Here is an 18761-nt window from a genome sequence, read left to right as displayed (position 1 = left end):
GCCTGATTCTGGTCAGCTCGAAAACGGCCACAAGTCTACGATCGGCCATACGAATACATTCATGTTTTCCCATGTTGTATCTCAATCAATGCTTCAACGCCGCCATCTGCTCAGGGTCAGCTTGTAGCCGGTGTCGCAGCCAGGTCCCTTGACGGATAGTGGCCAGGTTTGTGACCTTATCGTCGCTCGAGCTCTCGCATGACTCGAGCGGTCGCCAAGCAGAGGTCGCTATATGGACCAATACGTCTGGGGCCATCACTTCTAAGCCAATCGGATGAAATGGTCTAAACGGCGCTAGCGGCGAGTTTGCCCTGAAGGAACTCTCACAGCCTTTCATATATTCCCAAAGTCATCTCCTCCCTATCTTTCTATCCACAAGTCAAAGACCACAAAATGTCAGAAACCAAAAGCGCAGAGTTCTATGTCAGACCACCCTTCCGCTGGCAGGAGGCTCCGCAGCGAACATCCTGTCCATCCAAGTTCCAACAACCTACACCTCAGCGCGCCTGTCCTGCGCCGCCATCAGAAGACCCCGACCCCGAAGATCAATTCCACTCCCACCTTATGGTCGACCGCACGCTGGCCTTGCTGGAGGGTACCGATGACTCTATCGGCGTCTACTGCGTATGCCATGCTGCGTGCCGTTGTCGAGAGCATTGCGTAGCCGCACCCAGAGACACAAAATGCCCCTGCAACTGTTTCTACAAAGAGGTGCAACGTCTAGAGATTCGCCGTCGCGCACTAGCTTCAAGTGCAATTGAGGAGGCACAAGAAGTGGACGTACAAGAAGACTCACAATCTCTGGAAGAGCGTCCCATCACTCCACGCAGCCAATCGGTTTACAGCCAAAATTCCATCCAAGCAAGCCTTCAGAACCTTCAAGTTTACACCCCAAACAACCTTCACTCGTCACTTCCGACAGAAGGCACCTTCAGCATGAGTCGTGCCGAACTTTGGACACGACTCTCTCAACCTGGCCCACCCACACCCAAGACACCAATGACTCCCACGAAAACCAGATCCAGCAAAGGTTAGAAATCTTTGTTCGGCCTCAGGAAGCGTGGAGCGACGAAGTGATGGGAGTGATGGGAGTGATGGGAGCAAAGGGGAGTTCATGTACATCGGAAAGTCCTGTGGTGTGCTCACATCTTTTATTGTGTCGTCGCTGGCAAGAAGTGAAGCGTGAAGGGCGGCTTCAAGTGAGCAACGGTCAAGCCTGTGCTTGAATTATTTCTTTTTTCTGTTTTACAAGAATCGTACTGTGGATTAGCAGCTACCCCACTAGGCAGAAAGAAAATCAATCATTGCTACTACCTGAAAGTCTATAGTATTCTGGTGAAATATACCATGTGTGACAGGAGATGAAGTTGTAGAATTCGTTCTTTACATGTCGCCCGTTCCAAACGTCAAGATCATGATCTTTTGACCGCACGGGCTCAGGCACCAGCCACATCATTATGGCTGTCGTCGTCATCATCATCACATCGTCAACATGGCATGTTCAAGCTGCAACGACACCCGTCGCAGAACCATGCAGCCGCTTGGATGAGCTGTCGGACTCGCTTCGCATGTAAACTGTACTACAATCTAAGACCACCATTATAACCTCCGTCGTGTAAGCAGCCGTATGGATAGATGAACTCGTGTGCGCCCATACTGAGAAAGTGTCGACTGAACAGCCTCTCGCGATGCGCACCTTCCCCACTCTCACGGCGACCAAGCTGCAAGCTGCGGCCTACTTGCTCGGTGTAGCACTCTTCTCGATATCTTTCCTGGTCTTCCTCAATGCATCAATCTCGTTTGTCGTCACGGACGTCGTCGGGCGCAAGCATGGTGTTGGAGATGTAGTCGGTACACTGGGCTTTGCCGATGAGCTTGTCGCTTTGGTCGCGTGTCCCCTCTGGGGACTGCTGAGTGATAAGATAGGAGTCAGGAATGTGGCTGTTACTGGATACCTCATCATTGGCGTCAGTCTTATGCTGCTGGTGCAGAGTCACAACGTATACCCGCAATTGCTGCTTGGGAGAATGGGCTTCAGTATCGGAGGTGCTGCTTGCTCGACCATGGTTACTGCTATCCTACCTACCATGACTGCTGAGAGGAAGCAGACAACTACTGCGGAAGGTACTCAGACCTATGGAGAAGGCATCGCGACACCTACCAATCCTAGTGCCCGCCACTCGGGTGCTTTCAGCATCAGCAGTGAGGTTACAATCACTCCGGCACGATATGTCCAGAGGCCCCCTAACCTCAGACGCCGTTCGACGAAGCGTCGATTTGCGACAGACCCTGCCATGCCAAAGAAATCAGATCTCAGTCAGCTTGCTGGCTATGTAGGCATGTTTACTGGAATTGGTGCCTTGGTCGCGGTAGGCATATTTCTACCCCTGCCTGTCAAGTTCTCAGGAAAGGGCGTCGCTCAAGCGGACGCCGTCAAAGATAGCTTCTACACCGTTGGAACCGTCTCCATCGTGGTTGCCATACTAGTGGCACTGACCCTGCGCGGACTGCCTGGCGAAGAAGACAAGGGCTTCCATAAACTCTTCTACACTGGAAGAAGTACCGACGATGAGACTCACGACTCCACGAACTCTTACCCTACTCCCTCGTATTACCAACTCGTCCGATCAGCCATTCTTCTCGGCTTCACCGACTCCCGAATTGCTCTGGGCTATCTCGGTGGCTTCGTCGCCAGAGCATCCTCGGTCGGCATATCCCTCTTCATCCCCCTCTTTGTCAACGCCTACTTTATCCGCGAAGGCCTTTGTACAGACGACCCTTCTGAGGACGTCAAGTCGAGTTGCAAGCGCGCCTATACTCTCGCCTCCATGCTAACAGGTTTTTCTCAACTTACCGCCCTTCTCGCTGCCCCTCTATTCGGCTACTTCAACGGTTACATGGCCGAAAAGGGTCAACTCTCCTACTTACCTCTCGCTTTCGGCGCCATCACTGGTATAATCGGCTGTATTTCTTTCGGCATGCTAGATAACCCCGACCCCTTCCACGGAAGCGCAGATGGCAAAGGTGCAATTCTAGCAGTCATCCTTCTCGGCTTCAGTCAGATCTCCGCCATCGTGTGTTCGTTGGGAATTCTGGCCAAAGGCATCCAAGCCTCTACCCCTTCACCACCAACCACACCTCCCAATGAACCTCACACCGTGCCCGAAACCCACGAACCTGGCCCCGAGGAAGCAGAAGCACAAACTGCCACGGAAACCGCACCACTCCTCTCCCCCGTCCCTGAAACCTCTCCTCCTTCTCCTCAACAGATCGACAGAGCGCAACTTAAAGGAACCATTGCAGGTGTATATTCACTAGCCGGCGGCATAGGTATCCTCCTCCTCACCAAGCTGGGTGGAATCCTCTTCGACAAACGCAGCACGGGAGCGCCGTTTTATATGCTCGCTGGGTTTAACGCGATATTGTTGTTTGCAGTCATGATCGTTTTTATCGGGCAGAGGGTCAGAAAAGTCACGGTTTCTGATGTTTGATGCTGAAACAATTTGTGTTTGGGTGATGTTTGTAATATATACTGTCTTATGAGAACCTTTTCTTTTTCACTTTTTCTTTCCGTGACCTTTTTCGTTTGGAGAGTGCGTGGGTTTGGGGTGATGTGTTTGTGGCTTAGGTGCAAGTCGCAGTATGTGATGGGGAGGTGTTGGATAATGTGATGGGTGGTGGTGAAGATAAGGAATATGAAGGAGGGTGATTGATGCAGGTGACGACATGGCTGTGTTTGAACCTCGTTACCGTCGATACACTATGTTTTAGACGGGAGCAGCGGGAGCTCGAGGACGAACAAAGACTATGAGAACCAGCGACCGCGCTCCAGGGAGGGAAGAAGTTATTTGAGAGTAGGCACGAGAGAACAACCATAAGAGAACAGCTATGAGAAAGCAGTCACAAGAGAGAAGTCACAAGAGAGCAGTCACAAGCAAAGAGGACAAGAGTCAACAGAGATATTCAGTGTAATGTTTATGATGATATTAGGAGATGTAAACAACGACTATCTACTTTTTTATAATAGACAACTGACCCGGCATTGTCGCTCGAAGGTTATACATTAATAGTGCGCAGACTGTGCCAGCAGATATGTGTGTTTCGAATAAACGAGGGAAGAATGGTAAAGGGGAAGATGCCAGACCACATGTGGCATATGCAATGAACAAAGGAAAAAGAGGTAGATGAGATGAGGTGGGCCGTTTAGTGGCGGGCGTTGGTGGTACCGTTGAAGGGAACGATAGCAGTGGCAAAGGCCGAGGCGGATGCGCGGGAAGCGGAAGCGACAGAGGCGCGCGAGGCAGAGACGGCGGCGCGGGACTCGGAAGCGACAGAGGCGGCGGAGGCGGAAGAAGCGGAAGAGGCAGAGGCCTTGGAGGCAATGGACTGGCTCATGGCAACGGAAGCGTCGGAAGCGCGAGCGGCAGAGACCGAAGCGCGAGAGACGGAAGCAACAGACATGGAAGAAGCAGCAGAGGCAGCGTTGGCGGAAGAGCGGGCAGCAACGCTGGAGACCTTGGCGGCAGAAGCAGCAGAGGCGGCGGAAGCGGCAGAGACGGAGCTGATGGAAGAGGCAACCGAAGCAGCAGAGGCCTTGGAGGCAGAGACGGCAGCGAGTCTGGTGGAAGAGGCGTCGACACGGGACTGGGAAGCGATGACAGAGTTGCGGGAAGCGACCGAGGCGGCGGAGACGGAAGCGATGGAGGCCTGGACCTGGTGGACGCTGGACTGAGAAGCAAGCATGGCAGATGAGCGCGAAGCCTTGGAGACAGAGATGACCGAAGCCTGAGAAGCAGAGACACGAGCGCGGGAGACGGAGGCAGCGGCAGACTTAGAGGAGGCAACCGAAGCAAGCGAGACCGAGACGCGGGCAACAGCAGAAGACTTGGAGACGGCGGCGACAGAGGCGCGAGAAGCGGAGACAGCAGCACGAGACTTGGAGGCAGCGAGCGACTTGGAAGAGGCGACGGAAGCGAGAGACTTGGAGACACGGGCAGCAGCAGACTTGCTGGAGACAGAGGCAACCGAGACACGCGAGGCCTTGGAGACAGAGGCGACCGAAGCCTTAGACTTGGAGACGGAGGCTCTGGAGACGGAAAGGACAGACGAAGCGGAAGCCTTGGACTTGGAAGCGACCGAGAGCATGGAAGCCTTGGAGGAAGAGGCAGCAGCCTTCTTGGCCTCAGAGACGATACACTGGCAAGCAGCCGAGACACGCTTCATGGTCAAGCCGTTGATGGGCGAAGAAGAGTGGGTGGAGGCGGAGATCCACTTGGTACAGAAGGTGTAAGGGGCGCTCTCGCCAGCGCGGACACGAGCCATATCGCTGTCAACGCAGACGGCACCGCGGGCAACGAGGTCGTCAGCAGGGACAGCCTGGACAAGGGCGGCACCGAAGGCCATAACGGGGAGGAAGGTGGAGAAGTGCATGGTTGCTGAAGTGGTGGTGGTGGTGGTGGTTGGTTGAAGTGGTGATTAAGCGAAGGAAGTATAAGAATGTATAAGAGCGAAGGAAGTCGAGCTGGTTGGTCGAAGAGGCTGTAGAAGAGTAGATTGATCGAGCTGATGATTTAGTTGAAAGGCGGTGGTTCAATGCCCTTTATATCTGATGTGGGCAAGGTCTCTGCGGCTCCAGAGCAGAAGAATTTTGGGTGATAGGGTTCTGCTCCAATGACAACGGCTGCGCTATTGCATCGCGTGTTTTTCTCCAAACAATTGAGGCTCCAGAACTCTACAAGCTACAAGCCTAACCGGCTTCACCACATGTCTGCCGTAAGGGGATGAGAACGATGACCGTGCAGGGCCAGCCATGCTGTTCTGGTACAACAGGGCGAAAACGCTTCAGCCTGGCTGTCGGCAGGTAGCCGAAGAATGCAGGTCTACACGGTATCCACAAGGCCATGTGCTTCTGGAAAGCTGAGGATCCTAAACGGGCCGTTGACATCAATTCTTGTAGTATATGCTGCAGGATCGATTGTATGTCTTGTTTTGCAAAGCTGGCCAGCAGGAAGGAAAGGGTAGCCGCAAATTCCAGTATGGATCCCGAAAGTTCGGCGCTGGAGCAGACCAGGGCGCCGTTGTTATAGCCGTTGACACGGAATTCTCTACAAACCGTCGTGAGTGCAGTCAACGCAAACCGTTTGGGGTCGAATCGAGTTGAACGTCAGTGGCGATCCGGGTGATAGGTAGGTGAGTCTGGCGGCAGTCGCCTTCTTCCACGCGGCGGATAGGTCTGACCGTTGCAAAAATCAACCGTTGTAATAAGTTCCTCCAGTAACCGCTCATTGGGGGTCGAGACAAGATTGCGCGACATGGACATGGTGTAGGCAAACCGTGTGGGGTCACTGCGGTTGGCGATGCCAATCTGCTTCAAGCTCAGTATCCTTCGATGTTATCTCGTATAGAGAGGCCGTTGTGGTAAGTGGCCGAGTTTTGTCAAAAAGTCATACTTTATCACAATCTCAATCTGTAAGCATAAAGTCTGTGTTAGTGCAAGGGTCGCTACAGGTGGAATGAGCTATATTGGGTCAATAGACAAAAATCTCAGATTAGGCGTGACTTCAGGGATGAGACAGCAGAACGAAGGATTAGGATAGAGGTCGAGACGTGCGAACAAGCAAGCATTTCGGCAGGGCCGCTAAGGCTCGCGTGATATTCTCATGTCGGCCACGAGTCTCAAAGGGTTGTTGCAAGCAACGCATAACGGTGTGTCGGTATGTAGGTAGGCGAGCTGGAAAGTCGAGTAGGAAGGGACGTTGTCAGGGCTGCACACGCTACCGCAAAGGTCCGAGGCAGTCGAGGTGTCAATACCTTGTCCGGCTAGAATCAGAGAGAATGCCACGCCTCAGACAATGATTGATCGACATTCGCTTAAAGATGAATGCACGTGGAGCTTGGACATATTGGGGAGGTCGAGGTTTTCTCGTTGTATAGGTTAGACGAAAGGAACCAAGTTCACCAGTCAATAGAGACAAAGGCTCCGCCCAGACCGTCAATAGTTGCTTGACAAATCGGCTGGCAAGCTGAGCCGACGAAAGCACGTGCAGGAGCTTGATCCGCGGACTTAGGCTTGATAGAGCCGTTGACACCCTTTTGAAGCTGTTGCTGTCGTTCAGCTCAGATGCTTCAAAGACAAGCGAGCGACCGACCACCTTGAACATGACAGATTTGCCTTCAACTCGTCCCCGCAAAGTGTGCTTTGTCACAATCGGCGCGACTGCTTCCTTCTCGTCTCTGATCAGGGCCACCATCTCATCGACCTTCTGTCATGCACTCGAACAGTACCAGTACACAGACCTGATTGTCCAGTACGGTGCTGATGGCAATGATTTATTTCAATCGCTGGTACAAGAGGTAGGACTCAATGGGGAAGGAGCTGGTATCAATGTGTCTGGGTTCGGACTCGACACTAGTGGTCTGGCACAGTACATGAAGCTGGCAAGGACAGGCGGAGATGACAGTGGTGCAGAGGGAGTTGTTGTCAGCCATGCTGGCTCAGGCACTATCCTTGATGCTCTACGTATCGATGTACCACTCATCGTTGTGCCCAACTCGGAGCTGTTAGACAACCACCAGGTCGAACTTGCCGAAGCCCTGGCCGAGCAAGAATATGTCGTTCACGGCAACTTGGAGTAAGTTCTGTCCCTACTATCGCACTCTACCACAAGTGCTGACGCGTTCATAGGGACCTGCCGCAAGCACTACGAGATGCCGAAAAGCTACGAGTTCGACAAAAGACCTGGCCACCCGTCAACTCAGGTACACATCGCCAATCGAAAGGCCTCGCCGGCGTCGTGGATGAAGAGATGGGTTTCTCAGTCGAGTGAGGCTGCACTTTCCGCCCTAAAAACATGTACGCAGGTTGTCAAGTTTTGGAAAGCATGCATTGCATTAGCGATTGTATGGCAGAATGCAGTTTACGAGAGCACGGAGCATGATCATTCTGGATGGACATCACATGGACCTTTGGACAGTAGGGCTCATCGCACGGCGTTTGCTTCTCCGCGCCGAATCTGGAGTGCCTCAGACAGAGGAAAGCCCGACTGCGTCGATCGGCAGTGCGGGGTGCCTTCCTCGGTCGTCAAATCAAGCTCATCTCAAACCACACACGAGAAGAGCGGCAGAAGGTGGGACAGTTTTTCCGGCCATCATCATATACACTACCGCATACTGGACACGGCCCATGTAGCATGTGGGGATGAAGCACAAAGCATCTTTTCTGCAAGTCTGTCCTCAGCCGACACGTCCATCGTGCAGCTAGCAAGAGTAGGTATATAAACCCCGCCGCCTCGCCATGGCCCGCCACTTCCATCTTCTTCATCTTGTACTGGACAGAGCAAACATGGTCTGGGAATCAAGCGTGACACTCGTGGCAGCAGCATTGGCTCTTTCCAATCTAGTGAATGGCCTACCGAACAGTCATCCCAGTAAAAGCCATTATCCTGGCTGGGCAGGCATCAAGCATATCTTTGCTTTGTAAGATCATCATTGCAAGCATTTGATGCTCGACTAACCAAGTTCAGTGGTGATTCTTATACTACCACAGGCTTCAACGTATCTCTTGCGCAGCCAAGCCCTGCAAATCCACTCGGCAACCCGACATATCCGTGAGCATAACTCATAGCAAAAGACTCTACATGTATACTGATCCGGCCATAGAGGTTACACATCCTCCAATGGGCCGAACTGGATTGACTACCTGACGACAACCTACAACAAATCATTCATCGAGACCATCAACTTGGCATACGGCGGCGCTACCGTCGATTCCACTCTCGTAGCACCTTACAAACCCACCGTACTATCAGTCAAAGAGCAAGTACAAACCGAATACCTACCCATCTACGCCTCGCAGTCCTCAATCTTCCCCTGGACATCAGACGACACCCTCTTCACAATCTTCATCGGTATAAACGACATCGGCAACAGCTACTCCTCTCAAAACGCAACACTCACCCCTACAATCTTTTCCGAACTCTCCGGCCTAGTCGACCAACTCTACTCCACCGGCGCCCGCAACTTCCTCTTCCTAAATGTACCTCCAGTCGACCAGTCTCCCCTCACCCAAGCCGCCGGCCCTGCCTCCCAAGCCCTCGAAGCTTCTGCGATCTCCGACTGGAATTCTCGCGTCGTCTCTCTGTCTAAATCCCTAACTCACCGTCACTCGGACGTCACTTCCTTCGTCTTCGACACGAACAAAGTCTTCTCCCGCGTCATCGAGCACCCTTGCGCATACCCGCAGACTTGTGCGTATCAGAATACGACCCAATATTGTGAAGCTTATCAGAATGGAACACCCACGCCTACGAGTTTTAACGCTACGTGTGGGGTTTCGGTGGACAAGTATTTGTGGTTGAATAGTTTGCATCCGACGTTTAGAATGCATGAGGCTATTGCTTCGCAGATTGTCAAGTTGATCAAGTAGGAGCGGTCGGGGTGGGTTGTGGTAGGGTGGGAATAGTGGTTATAGTGCAGTTGTGTTATTCATGAATTTCATGGTCTTCTACGTCCTCTTACAAATTTGAAGTTGTGTCTTGTGTCAAGTGAGATTAAGGTCTATGAATATGTAATACGGAATATGGAACATTGTGTCTGTGCTTGGCCTAAACGCTTGCCTGTGTCCCTTGGTACGCACAGAAAGACGTTGTATATCAACGGTCTACATGGAATGTAGTATCACCCTGACTCTAGATAATTTATGCATTGTATGCCTCAACCTTTCTTCAATCACGATACTGGGTCCCCGAGGCGCATTGGAGAGCCCTTTTATATGCTTGTGTAACTCGGAAAATGATCAGGACGAAATAAGAGAAAATACTGGTGGCAGGCAAAATGATTTTAATTGTGAGGTGAAAACCAAATGGTAAGAGCAAATCTTCTGGCGAACGATTGTGTTCCACACCAGCGACCTAATACTACCTTATCACACCTTAGCATCACCTGAACAATAACAGGCACATCAGAGATAAAGAGGATAGGCATTACTTGTATATAAGAATCAGAGGACGGTCGTGGATGATGATGCTCCTCTTAGCCAGGGTGACACCTCAAGCATTCATCACAGACCGTTGAAAACACACGGCAAAAGTGGCAGTCCCAACAACTCAAATGAAGAATAACAATTTCCCCACCAAGCCTGCTTTCAGCGTCGTTAAACATGCCAACAGCGGATACTTTCCATAGTGAAACCACCTCCTGGGACCCTATCCTTTGACTCTACCTTCGGCGGATAACCAGGTTGCGAATTCGACTGGGTTGCGAGTTTGCATGAAGACCGTTCTATACGAATTAGCAAGCAATCGGAAAAGATGGAGGAAGACAAAATACCCGGGTCCTGTAAACTTGCAGACCAGGCCTTCGCTGGCGCTGAGGTTGGAGATTATGCCACCACTAGCGATACGCTCCAGAACGTACTTGGCATTCCACGCAACCAGGTGTCCATTGTCGATGATGTACTTCTCGCCCACCTGAAGCTGTTTCTGGTCAGCGTCGAAGATCGAGTTGTAACATTGTCGCACTCACGTCTTTGCGGATGATGGCTCCCAGGCTGCTGATCCACATGATACCTATGCCTGACACCTTGTAGACGAAGAAGCCCTCACCCGAGAACATGGCTTTGGTGAGACCCTGTGCCTTGTAGTCCTTGACGACACCTGCGCACAATGTCAGCCCGATGATGCACGAAAGACAGTCGAGCGTCGAAGCACATACCTTGGGTCGAAGCTAGGAAAGCATCTTTGCCCACATTCCAGGTCTCTCCTCCGGTAAGACGGATGTTGGTAATGTCACCAAGAGAAGGTGGGGCGAGCAAGAGTTCTCCGGGACCGGTGTAGGTAGCTTGAGCCATGTGGCCACCTGCGACCAACTTCTTGAAGGAGAATTTGATGGCACCTTGCAAGGTCATGGTGGGAGACATTGCAATCATGGCTCCTGGTCTGACAGACAGAGGGCAACCCATAGCAAGTTGGAGTGTGAGGATGGTGTTTGTATCCCTGTGACTGATTCTGTAGCTTCCTCCATTGAAGGTGCCCACGTCGTCTACAGTGGCACCGGCTCCGACGAAGTGTGTCTGTGGTGGAGCACCACCAGCCAAGTTGGTCGTCATTGAGGTGTTTAACGGGGGTCTTTCAACCTCTTTTGCTTTCTCCGAAATTGGCTGAGGATTTTGCGCAGGACCAGGATAGTATGGAAGAGCTTGCTGCTGGGGTGATACGGGACTTGGTTGGTATTCGTGAGCACCTATGTTACCAGCAGGTGGAGGTGGTGATGAAGGAGGAGAGACGAATTGCGTCTGGATAGGCTGAGGTTGAGGAGCGTATGAGAAACGATTGGTCTCTGGGGGAGGAGCAAAGTGCTGCTGCGACGATGGCTGAGCTGAGGGAACAGGTGAGTAGGAAGTGTTCCCTAGGGGAGCATGCTCGGCACCCGGCGGCGGTGGATAATGCTGCGTGCTGGTTGGAGGCGTGTGTGAGCTCGGAGGTGCAAAGTAGCTTTGCTGCTCTGCCACTCCCAAGTTAGATCAAGTCATTGGAACCTGTTCGTTGTAATCAATTACCCTGTGGAGGCGCTAGGATCTCTTGGTGAGCAAGATCCACAATGAGTTATGGATAGAGGGTTGCTTACGGGGAAAGTATTGTGTTTGGTTATTCGACATGACGGACGAACAAGACAATCGATCGAGGGAGGTGCGAGCGAGGAAAGAGCGAATGGGTGCTTTCTATAATCGCTCCTGCTTGATTCAAGATGCAGCAGCTGTGACGAGAGCAATTCGAGGACAACAAGAATACTCAGATGACGGTTGGAAGCACGTAAACAATGACCTACCATGGAGGCCGCAGAACAGCGGCCATCTTACACTTATTAAATGCTCTGCCTCACAGCCTTGTGAGAGGATGCTGCAGGACGTTCTGTGATGCTATTGGAGCAGTGCCCCGCTGCTGCAAGCGCTGCCCTCAGCGTCGGCGCCTACAGTCCTTGGCTGTGCGCGGCAGCACGACCGAGAAAACTTCGCCCGTCTCCAGCTCATCTCCAGATCCTGACCATTGAACGTCTGTCGAAATCTTTTAGAATCGACTCTTTCGATGAACATGCGAATTCTCAGGATGCGGAACAAGGCCGCCCGTCCTCGATCTCACTGCGCCTCGGCTCATGCACACCGGTTCATATCGATTCCAGGTACGAAGCCACCAGTCAATCCTTTCGAATCATCCGCTGTTTTCACATGGCGCAGTCAGGAGGACTAAAGACACGCAGGAAATCAGATTTCGCAATTGACTTCAATTGGCTTCTTGTACGAGTGAGTCAGACGGTGGGACCCCACATGTCGGCATGATAGCAGTACCCCCTGCTGTCTTGAACCCCACCGTGTACACCGTCCGGAGACATCTTCCGATGCCTCATGGCACACTATTAGCCAGAATCTTCTCGCACGGAGACAGTAACTAACAGAGATTGCCTCATAGATTATTTGGTACACAGGGTAGACAGATTCTGTACAGTAAGTCGGGAACTTGCCATTAAAGCGTGCGACAGGATCAAGGGGTTGGAGCCACTGGGGGTGCTGCTACACTATCCCACTTTCCGGGGACGAACTAACTCTTTCGAGGACACCGCGATACAGTCTCTTGTGATTGGCCAATTTGAGGAGGATGCGCTCCCGGTGACTCGACTTGAAGTCCACCTCATCTCAGTATTTACCAAGCTTGTGTCCAGACTCGAGTCGCTTGATCTCTTTCTTCCTTATCCCTTTTCGACAGTCTCGCTCACCACACCGTAACCCTCGGCGTGGTCTTGTCAATAAAAGCGACCTCTTGCGAAAGCGCTGCCTCGATAGCTACCATATCATCCGCAGACCACAAGAATCTCTACTACCCATTATCTCTTATTTTCGAAAGACTATCAAGATTTCTTCATTCTCAAACTTCGATCAAGATTCGTACTCCACCTTAGCAATGGATATGTCTACCCAATTGCCTATGGCCGGCTACTTCATCTACCGCTCAGGTGAACAAGCCGACCCCACCGCTCTCGAGTTCTGCCCTCCTAAAGGTTCAGATGAACTCTTCTTCGCTCTCAAAGTCGCCTACCCCCATGTCAAGACTCACTCGGACCGCATGAGAAATGCTGTTATCGAATTCCTCAAGCAGGAACTCGCCGAGGAACAAACCATGGCAGCCCCTGCCATTCCTATGGACTCCGACCTGAACTACGACCTCTCCACCGAATCTCCCTGGTCATCGTGGCCTTCCATGGACTCAACTACATCTACTCTTAGCAGCCCTGATCTTCTCAACCTGGCTACTCCTGCCTCCATGACTTCCTCCTACGCTCCTACCATGAGCCGTCAGAACTCTTCATCTCAAGCCAACACCAGTCAAAAAGCCAAGCCTGGTCTTGAAGAGATGACCGGTGTGTTCAGCTTGTCATCAACATCTCAACCCAAGACTCGCGTCCGAAGAAAGATGACCGAGTCCGAGAAGCTCGAGTACCGCAAGCGTCGTATTGTCAAGGCATGCGACTCGTGCAGCAAGCGTAAGCGAAAGTGTTCCCACAACCAACCTGAGATGGAGAAGGTCCGCTCTTCCAAGGTCACCAAGCTCAAGGTAGCAGCAGCATCGACCATCCACCCCGCACGCGTCGAGCAAATCGAGAAGGCCGTCTTCCAGCCCGCAGAGCCAGCCATTCTTGCTGAAGACCCCTTCATGTTCCTGGACCAAAGCCTGTTCAGCGAGCTTCCCTCCACCGACCCACTGTTTATCGACAATGCTGGAACGTATAACCTCTTCGAGCCTCAGGTATCTCAAGCTTCGGAGCAAGTGTCGTCGACTGCATGGCCATGGAGCGATACTCCTGACTGGACTCTTATTGATACTCCTCTACTCACTCAAGCGTCGCCATCCTCCCCATCATACCACCAGGCACTGTTCCCGGCATCGACTGGACTACTTTCACCACAGCCGACACCACAACTCGAATTGATGCATGAGCCGGCTGAACAAGTAGAGACTCGAGAGTCACCGACAACTGAGCAAACCCCAACTCGCACGTGGCGCACATTCTCAGACTTCTCTCGTACGGCATTCTCTACCTCCGACGGACTTGACGGAAAGGAACAATCCGCCTCTATGGGACTGTCAACCCCTGGCGACATGATGTCGCCATCCCAATTACGTGACCAGCACTCATCATCGGCAACTCTCCTTGGAACTCAAATTTCTCTTTCCTCTAGTGATTCAAGACGCGAAAGATCAACCATGCCTTCTGGCAGCCAACAAACATTGTCGCAACTGGTTCCACAAGTCAACGGACTAACCAGCACTATCCGCCCTGAAGGACAACGACTTCAAGGCAATGGCGGAATTGGTGGTAGTGGCCTGATCAACGGACTAAGCCATGCGATCTCACCACAAGTAACGATTACTCAGTCTGGCGCAGGAGTACGCCACGTAACGAGCGAAGGCGCTGCCTCGTCTCCCACAACATTGGGAGACGGTCGTATCGGGAACCCCATCAATGCTAGCAGTACAGGTACATACAAGCGCACGCTGTACTTTCTCTTGAACATCTTGCTAACGTTTCAGCAGCTGCAGTTGCCAATGCTACACATCAAAGGACGGCCATGGGACGTTCGTCTACCAGCCCATCCACAGGACTTTCGAGTATCATGGCAACGGCTTACGACCAGTCACTTGCCCCGATTGCCGAAAGACGCGATCATGGACTCAGCAACACGCTGAAGAAACAGCCTACCACGTCTGACAGAAGCGTCTCTCGAGGAGGACTTGATGATAATGAAGAAGCACCGTCAGCGGCCCGACCATCAAGCTTGTCGGCCGACTCAACGAGCACATCGTCATCATCAAGTATATCCCGCACCGCGCCATCTGATCCACGACCTCGATCTCAAGCCGCCAGTCCAGACCTACATGGCGGACTTGCTGCCACAGCCAGCACGCCCAGCACACCCTTCCACAAGAACGCACACGACGAAGACCCCGGGCACCAAACCTCGGTCACGCAGACCAAGGCCCGCCCGGATGCTAGCAGCGACGAGATGTCGCCCACGCTACCGCTCAAGTCTGGCGCACGCAGTACTCATGGCCATGGCCGCATGAGTGCCGTTGCTGCCAGTGCCAGCGACGACGCAAAGACAAGTTCATCCTCTGCGCCTACCGCACTTCAAGCGGTATCGGCAAACGAGCAACCTTTGCGTCACCGTCTGAAGCGTTCGCCCGGAAGAAGCCTCGCTCCTGCAACCTCTGCAAGTCTTGAAGCTACTACTACCGTTAGTAGTAGTACAGGTCTCGCGGCCGCTATCTTGGTGGCCCAGGTTTGCATGACATGGCGGGCCATGGCGACGGCATTCGTGCAGGCGACTTCGATACGCGCTTCTTGTGGCATCAACGACAGAGATAGTCAGTCTCTGTCGATGAACAGGACTGCTGCTGTGTTGGTTGCTTAGCACGACGAGGGTGAGCTCGATAAACTTTTTGATTTACGATTGATAGCGTTTTTGTTTGATTGTTCTTCTGCTGTTTTGGATTATGATGGAGATGGAGATGGAGACATTGAGATGGAGGATGTCGAGGAGGAAAAGTAATTGGCGTTTCGTGTTTTTTTTACGCTTTACAATTTCTTTTTATTTTATACTTGGTGCTCTCGTTTTATAAACGATTGAGCTCTAGATATCTGGTTTTGCGAATGCAATCGATTTTACACTTCATCACTTTTACAAATATGCAGTCTCTCTGATGGAGGTGCCTCAGCTCCTCTGTCATTTGCGAATACGCGGACATGATACGCACTCGACAGTCACACGAATAGATCAAGGAGAATACAGAGATGATACAGTATTGAGCGAAGAAAAAGCGCTCGAACAAATCGAAATATGGAACCATGTAGCGTAGACCAACAAATGCTTTGCTAAAGACAACAACAACAATACCACCCATCTAATCATCAAACGAAATCTTCTTACCAGCAGCCTCGACGATGGCGGCGGAAGCTCTGGGCGCATTCGCCAACGCATTACCGGGTCTGATCTTTCTGGCGTCAAACTTCTTTCTGCGCATCTCTTGTCTCTCGTCCTTGTCGCCCTTGGGTCTGGATCTTCTTTGCGGTCTCTCTTCTGCTCCTCCTTCCACTTCGGTGATGGGTGCGCCGCCCTCTGAGGACTCGTTTGTGGTGGGACGTTCCTTGCCGAAACGCTTCTTGTAACGTGTGCTGGCGTCTTCGGCGAATTCGCAGCGGAGAGGGCGGCCGTGGAGGCGGTTGATGAACCATTTGCGTTTGTTTTGCTTCTTTGGCTTTTTCGTCTTCTTGGTCTCTTTCTTTTCTGTGGCTTCGTCTTCGTTGTCTGAGTCGGAGTCCGATCCTGAGGCTTCGGCCTTTTCTTCTGTCTTTTCCTCCTCCTCCTCTTCCGCTTCTTCTTCCTCGTCATCGCTGGCTTCGTCGAATTTCCAGATGAAGCCTCGGACGGCTGATTCGGCGGCTTCGAGTTCGGCGAAACGGACCCAGGCGTAACCCTTGCATTTACCCGTGTCTTGGAAAGTGGCCATGAAGACATCTTCGAGCTCGCCGGCTTGGGCGAAGTGGGTTTCCAAGTCATCTCTTGTGACGTCGAAATTGAGGTTTCCGACGAAGACACGCTTGCTGGGAGGCATGACGGGCTTGCCATTAGGACCGATTTTGGTGGCTGTTCCTGCGGCTGCTGCTTCGCTCGAATCTGCGTTTCCGGCAAGGGCGTTTACTGTAGCGGTGGCTTGAGCGGGACGGCCCTCGAAACTCTTTGCGTTCTTGATGAGGACTTTGCGGCCACTGACGAGGGTCTCGGACATGGCGATGGCTTTGTTCAGGGACTCTTCGGTTGCGAAATCGACGTAGGCGAAACCCTTGTTGGAGGGCTTGGTGCGACCAGGTTGTGGGGGTCCCTGAGGAACAGGCATGTTCAAACGAGTAATCTCAGCATCTGGAATCTGAGCTTGACGGGTGAAGAAGACGCGTAGCATGTCCTTGTCGACGGCGAAGGCCAGGTTGCCAATCCAGATACCGTAGTCGCTGCGCTTCTTCTCTCCATCTGCTGCAGCGGCTGCAGCGGCAACAGCAGCAGCAGCGCCTTCAGGGTCATCCTTTGCTCTCTTTGCGGCCTTCTTGGCCTCACGCATGGCCTTCTTGGACGGCGGCTCGGGTGCGGTTACATCGACTTCGATTTCATCCTCGGGCAGAACACGCTTGCGCTTCTTGGTCTTCTCGACCTTGACGACCTTGGGTTCGGCATCGGACGAGGCGTCGGAGCTGGCGCTCGGGCTGGGATCGCGAGTTTTGCCCATGTTGTATAATGTTGTGTTGGTGGATAGACAGAGATAGACTTGCCTGATTATTTTTCCGTGTCTGGGAATTTTTTCTGCCGCAGGTAACACAAAGTCCGGGGTAGAGTGTGGGGGGAGCGCCAAGAGACATGCCTCGTTCGGGAGTGGGTCGTCATTCATCGGACGCGACTGCTTCATCGAGCGAGAGAGTTGAACAGACGACTCCATCTTCCTGCTTCCGGGACCCTCACCAATCGCCGACATGTCAGACCAATCATACGACAACATCCCCAGAGCCGCATCAGATTCATCAGACGAACTCGACTCGCTACCTTCGACCTCAGCCAGCACAACCTCCATCTCCCCCTCGGAAGAAGAATGGCAGTCCGACGCAGAGAGGGAATGGAAGGAGTCATTACAACAGCTTGAGCTGCTTCTCACAATGGTCCTCGTACCATACTTGGGCAAATACTTTGGCCGCAAGGCCGCATACTGGGGTGAGTGAAGCCCTGAAGCCTGGGAACCCGGACGACCTGTTGACAAGTTTCACAGGATGGACCAAATACATGGAGTGGAAATACCCTGTGCATATCGAGATCACAAATCCTGGTCTCTTCAAGGGCATCGGTGCCGTCGAAGCCGCCGCCTCCTTGTGAAACACGGGAACATATACGATATGACGAAACACAAACCGAAGAGAGAGTCAGTCGAAGCCGATGGCTGCAGCATAATGTTTGCTGGCCCAGAAGCCACCAGCCGACATACTGCTACACATCTCAGACGCCGAGTAGCACTACAGCTATCAGCATCACAGCCTGCAGCCACGCCTACTGTACATATGAGGCTTCCGGTCTATGGCTCCAGGTAAGCCAAGATGGAGCAAGGGATTGGGATGAAAAGCCACATCCAGCTACGAAGAAGACATGTCGATAGCATAGCATTTGGAGAAACGGCCACAAGATACCCAATCAAGATTCACTTTCAGGATCAATCCAAACATTTTCCCATCACCAAAATCATAAGCAAACATCACCCACGACCGATCAAAACATCTGCCATTTCTTACACTCACATGCTGCCATTTCCTTCACCAGCACATCCACGCTCCTATAACTTCCATCCCTCTCGCCGTCCCTCTCTTTCCTTCTTCCAAAGGTGTCCTTCTCGCTGGTCCATCGCCGCTGCTGACAACGCCTGGTTTATGACCTGCTGCTGTGTCGTGCCGCCGCCTCGATTTTCACCCAAGATCTCGCCACCGACTATACCGAACCGGGCTACGATCGGATACGTCGAGTACGCATGCCTCCGTCCAGCGACGTAACCCCTGAGTCTGCAAAAACGGAAGTAACGCACGACCGACGACGCAGAAGCGTATGTGAAATCGTCCGGAGCCTTGCTTATAACAAGGAGTAGACTGTTCGGGTTCCGACTAGTTACGTCGAGCACGTATACCTC

General features: G+C 52.4%; 10 protein-coding genes across 10 annotated transcripts; 6 read left to right on the top strand and 4 right to left on the bottom strand.

Moving 5' to 3' along the window:
- Positions 1-177: 177 nt before the first annotated feature.
- On the top strand, positions 178-1319 carry M438DRAFT_155542 (uncharacterized protein). The gene has a single exon (XM_029899004.1). It carries the CDS (start codon positions 394-396, stop codon positions 1033-1035), a length of 642 nt encoding a protein of 213 aa, XP_029755072.1. The 5' UTR covers positions 178-393; the 3' UTR covers positions 1036-1319.
- A 192-nt stretch (positions 1320-1511) lies between these two features.
- Positions 1512-3558, top strand: M438DRAFT_155376 (uncharacterized protein). Its single transcript, XM_029899002.1, has 2 exons — positions 1512-1615; positions 1680-3558. The coding sequence occupies exon 2, from the start codon at positions 1689-1691 to the stop codon at positions 3489-3491; it is 1803 nt and encodes a 600-aa protein (XP_029755071.1). The 5' UTR covers positions 1512-1615; positions 1680-1688; the 3' UTR covers positions 3492-3558.
- On the bottom strand, positions 3558-3941 carry M438DRAFT_155390 (uncharacterized protein). The gene has a single exon (XM_029899003.1). It carries the CDS (start codon positions 3874-3876, stop codon positions 3625-3627), a length of 252 nt encoding a protein of 83 aa, XP_029755070.1. The 5' UTR covers positions 3877-3941; the 3' UTR covers positions 3558-3624.
- A 262-nt stretch (positions 3942-4203) lies between these two features.
- M438DRAFT_378544 (uncharacterized protein) lies at positions 4204-5430 on the bottom strand (the record flags this gene model as incomplete). Its single annotated transcript, XM_029908827.1, has 1 exon — positions 4204-5430. The coding sequence occupies one exon, from the start codon at positions 5428-5430 to the stop codon at positions 4204-4206; it is 1227 nt and encodes a 408-aa protein (XP_029755069.1).
- Positions 5431-7158: 1728 nt separating this feature from the next.
- M438DRAFT_284795 (uncharacterized protein) lies at positions 7159-7826 on the top strand (the record flags this gene model as incomplete). Its single annotated transcript, XM_029901480.1, has 2 exons — positions 7159-7631; positions 7685-7826. 2 exons carry the CDS (start codon positions 7159-7161, stop codon positions 7824-7826), a joined length of 615 nt encoding a protein of 204 aa, XP_029755068.1.
- A 515-nt stretch (positions 7827-8341) lies between these two features.
- Positions 8342-9424, top strand: M438DRAFT_378542 (uncharacterized protein; the record flags this gene model as incomplete). The annotated part of the gene is made up of 3 exons (XM_029908826.1): positions 8342-8475; positions 8523-8606; positions 8659-9424. 3 exons carry the CDS (start codon positions 8342-8344, stop codon positions 9422-9424), a joined length of 984 nt encoding a protein of 327 aa, XP_029755067.1.
- Positions 9425-10000: 576 nt separating this feature from the next.
- Positions 10001-11525, bottom strand: M438DRAFT_329035 (DUF124-domain-containing protein). The gene is made up of 4 exons (XM_029903230.1): positions 10711-11525; positions 10522-10652; positions 10327-10472; positions 10001-10278 (listed from the first exon to the last, which is right to left on the bottom strand). Exons 1-4 carry the CDS (start codon positions 11102-11104, stop codon positions 10203-10205), a joined length of 747 nt encoding a protein of 248 aa, XP_029755066.1. The 5' UTR covers positions 11105-11525; the 3' UTR covers positions 10001-10202.
- A 960-nt stretch (positions 11526-12485) lies between these two features.
- M438DRAFT_409867 (uncharacterized protein) lies at positions 12486-15717 on the top strand. The gene is made up of 2 exons (XM_029910046.1): positions 12486-14526; positions 14583-15717. The coding sequence occupies exons 1-2, from the start codon at positions 12951-12953 to the stop codon at positions 15458-15460; spliced, it is 2454 nt and encodes an 817-aa protein (XP_029755065.1). The 5' UTR covers positions 12486-12950; the 3' UTR covers positions 15461-15717.
- A 239-nt stretch (positions 15718-15956) lies between these two features.
- On the bottom strand, positions 15957-17240 carry M438DRAFT_259061 (uncharacterized protein; the record flags this gene model as incomplete). The annotated part of the gene is made up of 1 exon (XM_029899749.1): positions 15957-17240. A coding segment is annotated over one exon (1284 nt), but the record flags the coding sequence as incomplete, so codon positions are not given.
- Positions 17241-17568: 328 nt separating this feature from the next.
- M438DRAFT_340202 (uncharacterized protein) lies at positions 17569-17962 on the top strand (the record flags this gene model as incomplete). The annotated part of the gene is made up of 2 exons (XM_029904295.1): positions 17569-17803; positions 17859-17962. The coding sequence occupies 2 exons, from the start codon at positions 17569-17571 to the stop codon at positions 17960-17962; spliced, it is 339 nt and encodes a 112-aa protein (XP_029755063.1).
- Positions 17963-18761: the final 799 nt, after the last annotated feature.

This window comes from Aureobasidium pullulans (assembly GCF_000721785.1).
Source record: "Aureobasidium pullulans EXF-150 unplaced genomic scaffold scaffold_39, whole genome shotgun sequence".
In the NCBI taxonomy this organism is placed as follows: domain Eukaryota; kingdom Fungi; phylum Ascomycota; class Dothideomycetes; order Dothideales; family Saccotheciaceae; genus Aureobasidium; species Aureobasidium pullulans.
Note: the sequence above shows the minus strand (reverse complement) of the source record. Positions and strands in the feature narration are given on the sequence as shown.

Coding starts and splice junctions, on each gene's coding strand:
- M438DRAFT_155542 (XM_029899004.1), top strand. CDS start 394: ATGTCAGAAACCAAAAGCGCAGAGTTCTATGTCAGACCACCCTTCCGC.
- M438DRAFT_155376 (XM_029899002.1), top strand. CDS start 1,689: ATGCGCACCTTCCCCACTCTCACGGCGACCAAGCTGCAAGCTGCGGCC.
- M438DRAFT_155390 (XM_029899003.1), bottom strand. CDS start 3,876: ATGGTTGTTCTCTCGTGCCTACTCTCAAATAACTTCTTCCCTCCCTGG.
- M438DRAFT_329035 (XM_029903230.1), bottom strand. CDS start 11,104: ATGACGACCAACTTGGCTGGTGGTGCTCCACCACAGACACACTTCGTC. Junction 10,473..10,521: donor GAGCCATCATCCGCAAAGAC/GTGAGTGCGACA, acceptor GACCAGAAACAG/CTTCAGGTGGGCGAGAAGTA. Junction 10,279..10,326: donor TGCAAGTTTACAGGACCCGG/GTATTTTGTCTT, acceptor TAATTCGTATAG/AACGGTCTTCATGCAAACTC.
- M438DRAFT_409867 (XM_029910046.1), top strand. CDS start 12,951: ATGGATATGTCTACCCAATTGCCTATGGCCGGCTACTTCATCTACCGC. Junction 14,527..14,582: donor CATCAATGCTAGCAGTACAG/GTACATACAAGC, acceptor ACGTTTCAGCAG/CTGCAGTTGCCAATGCTACA.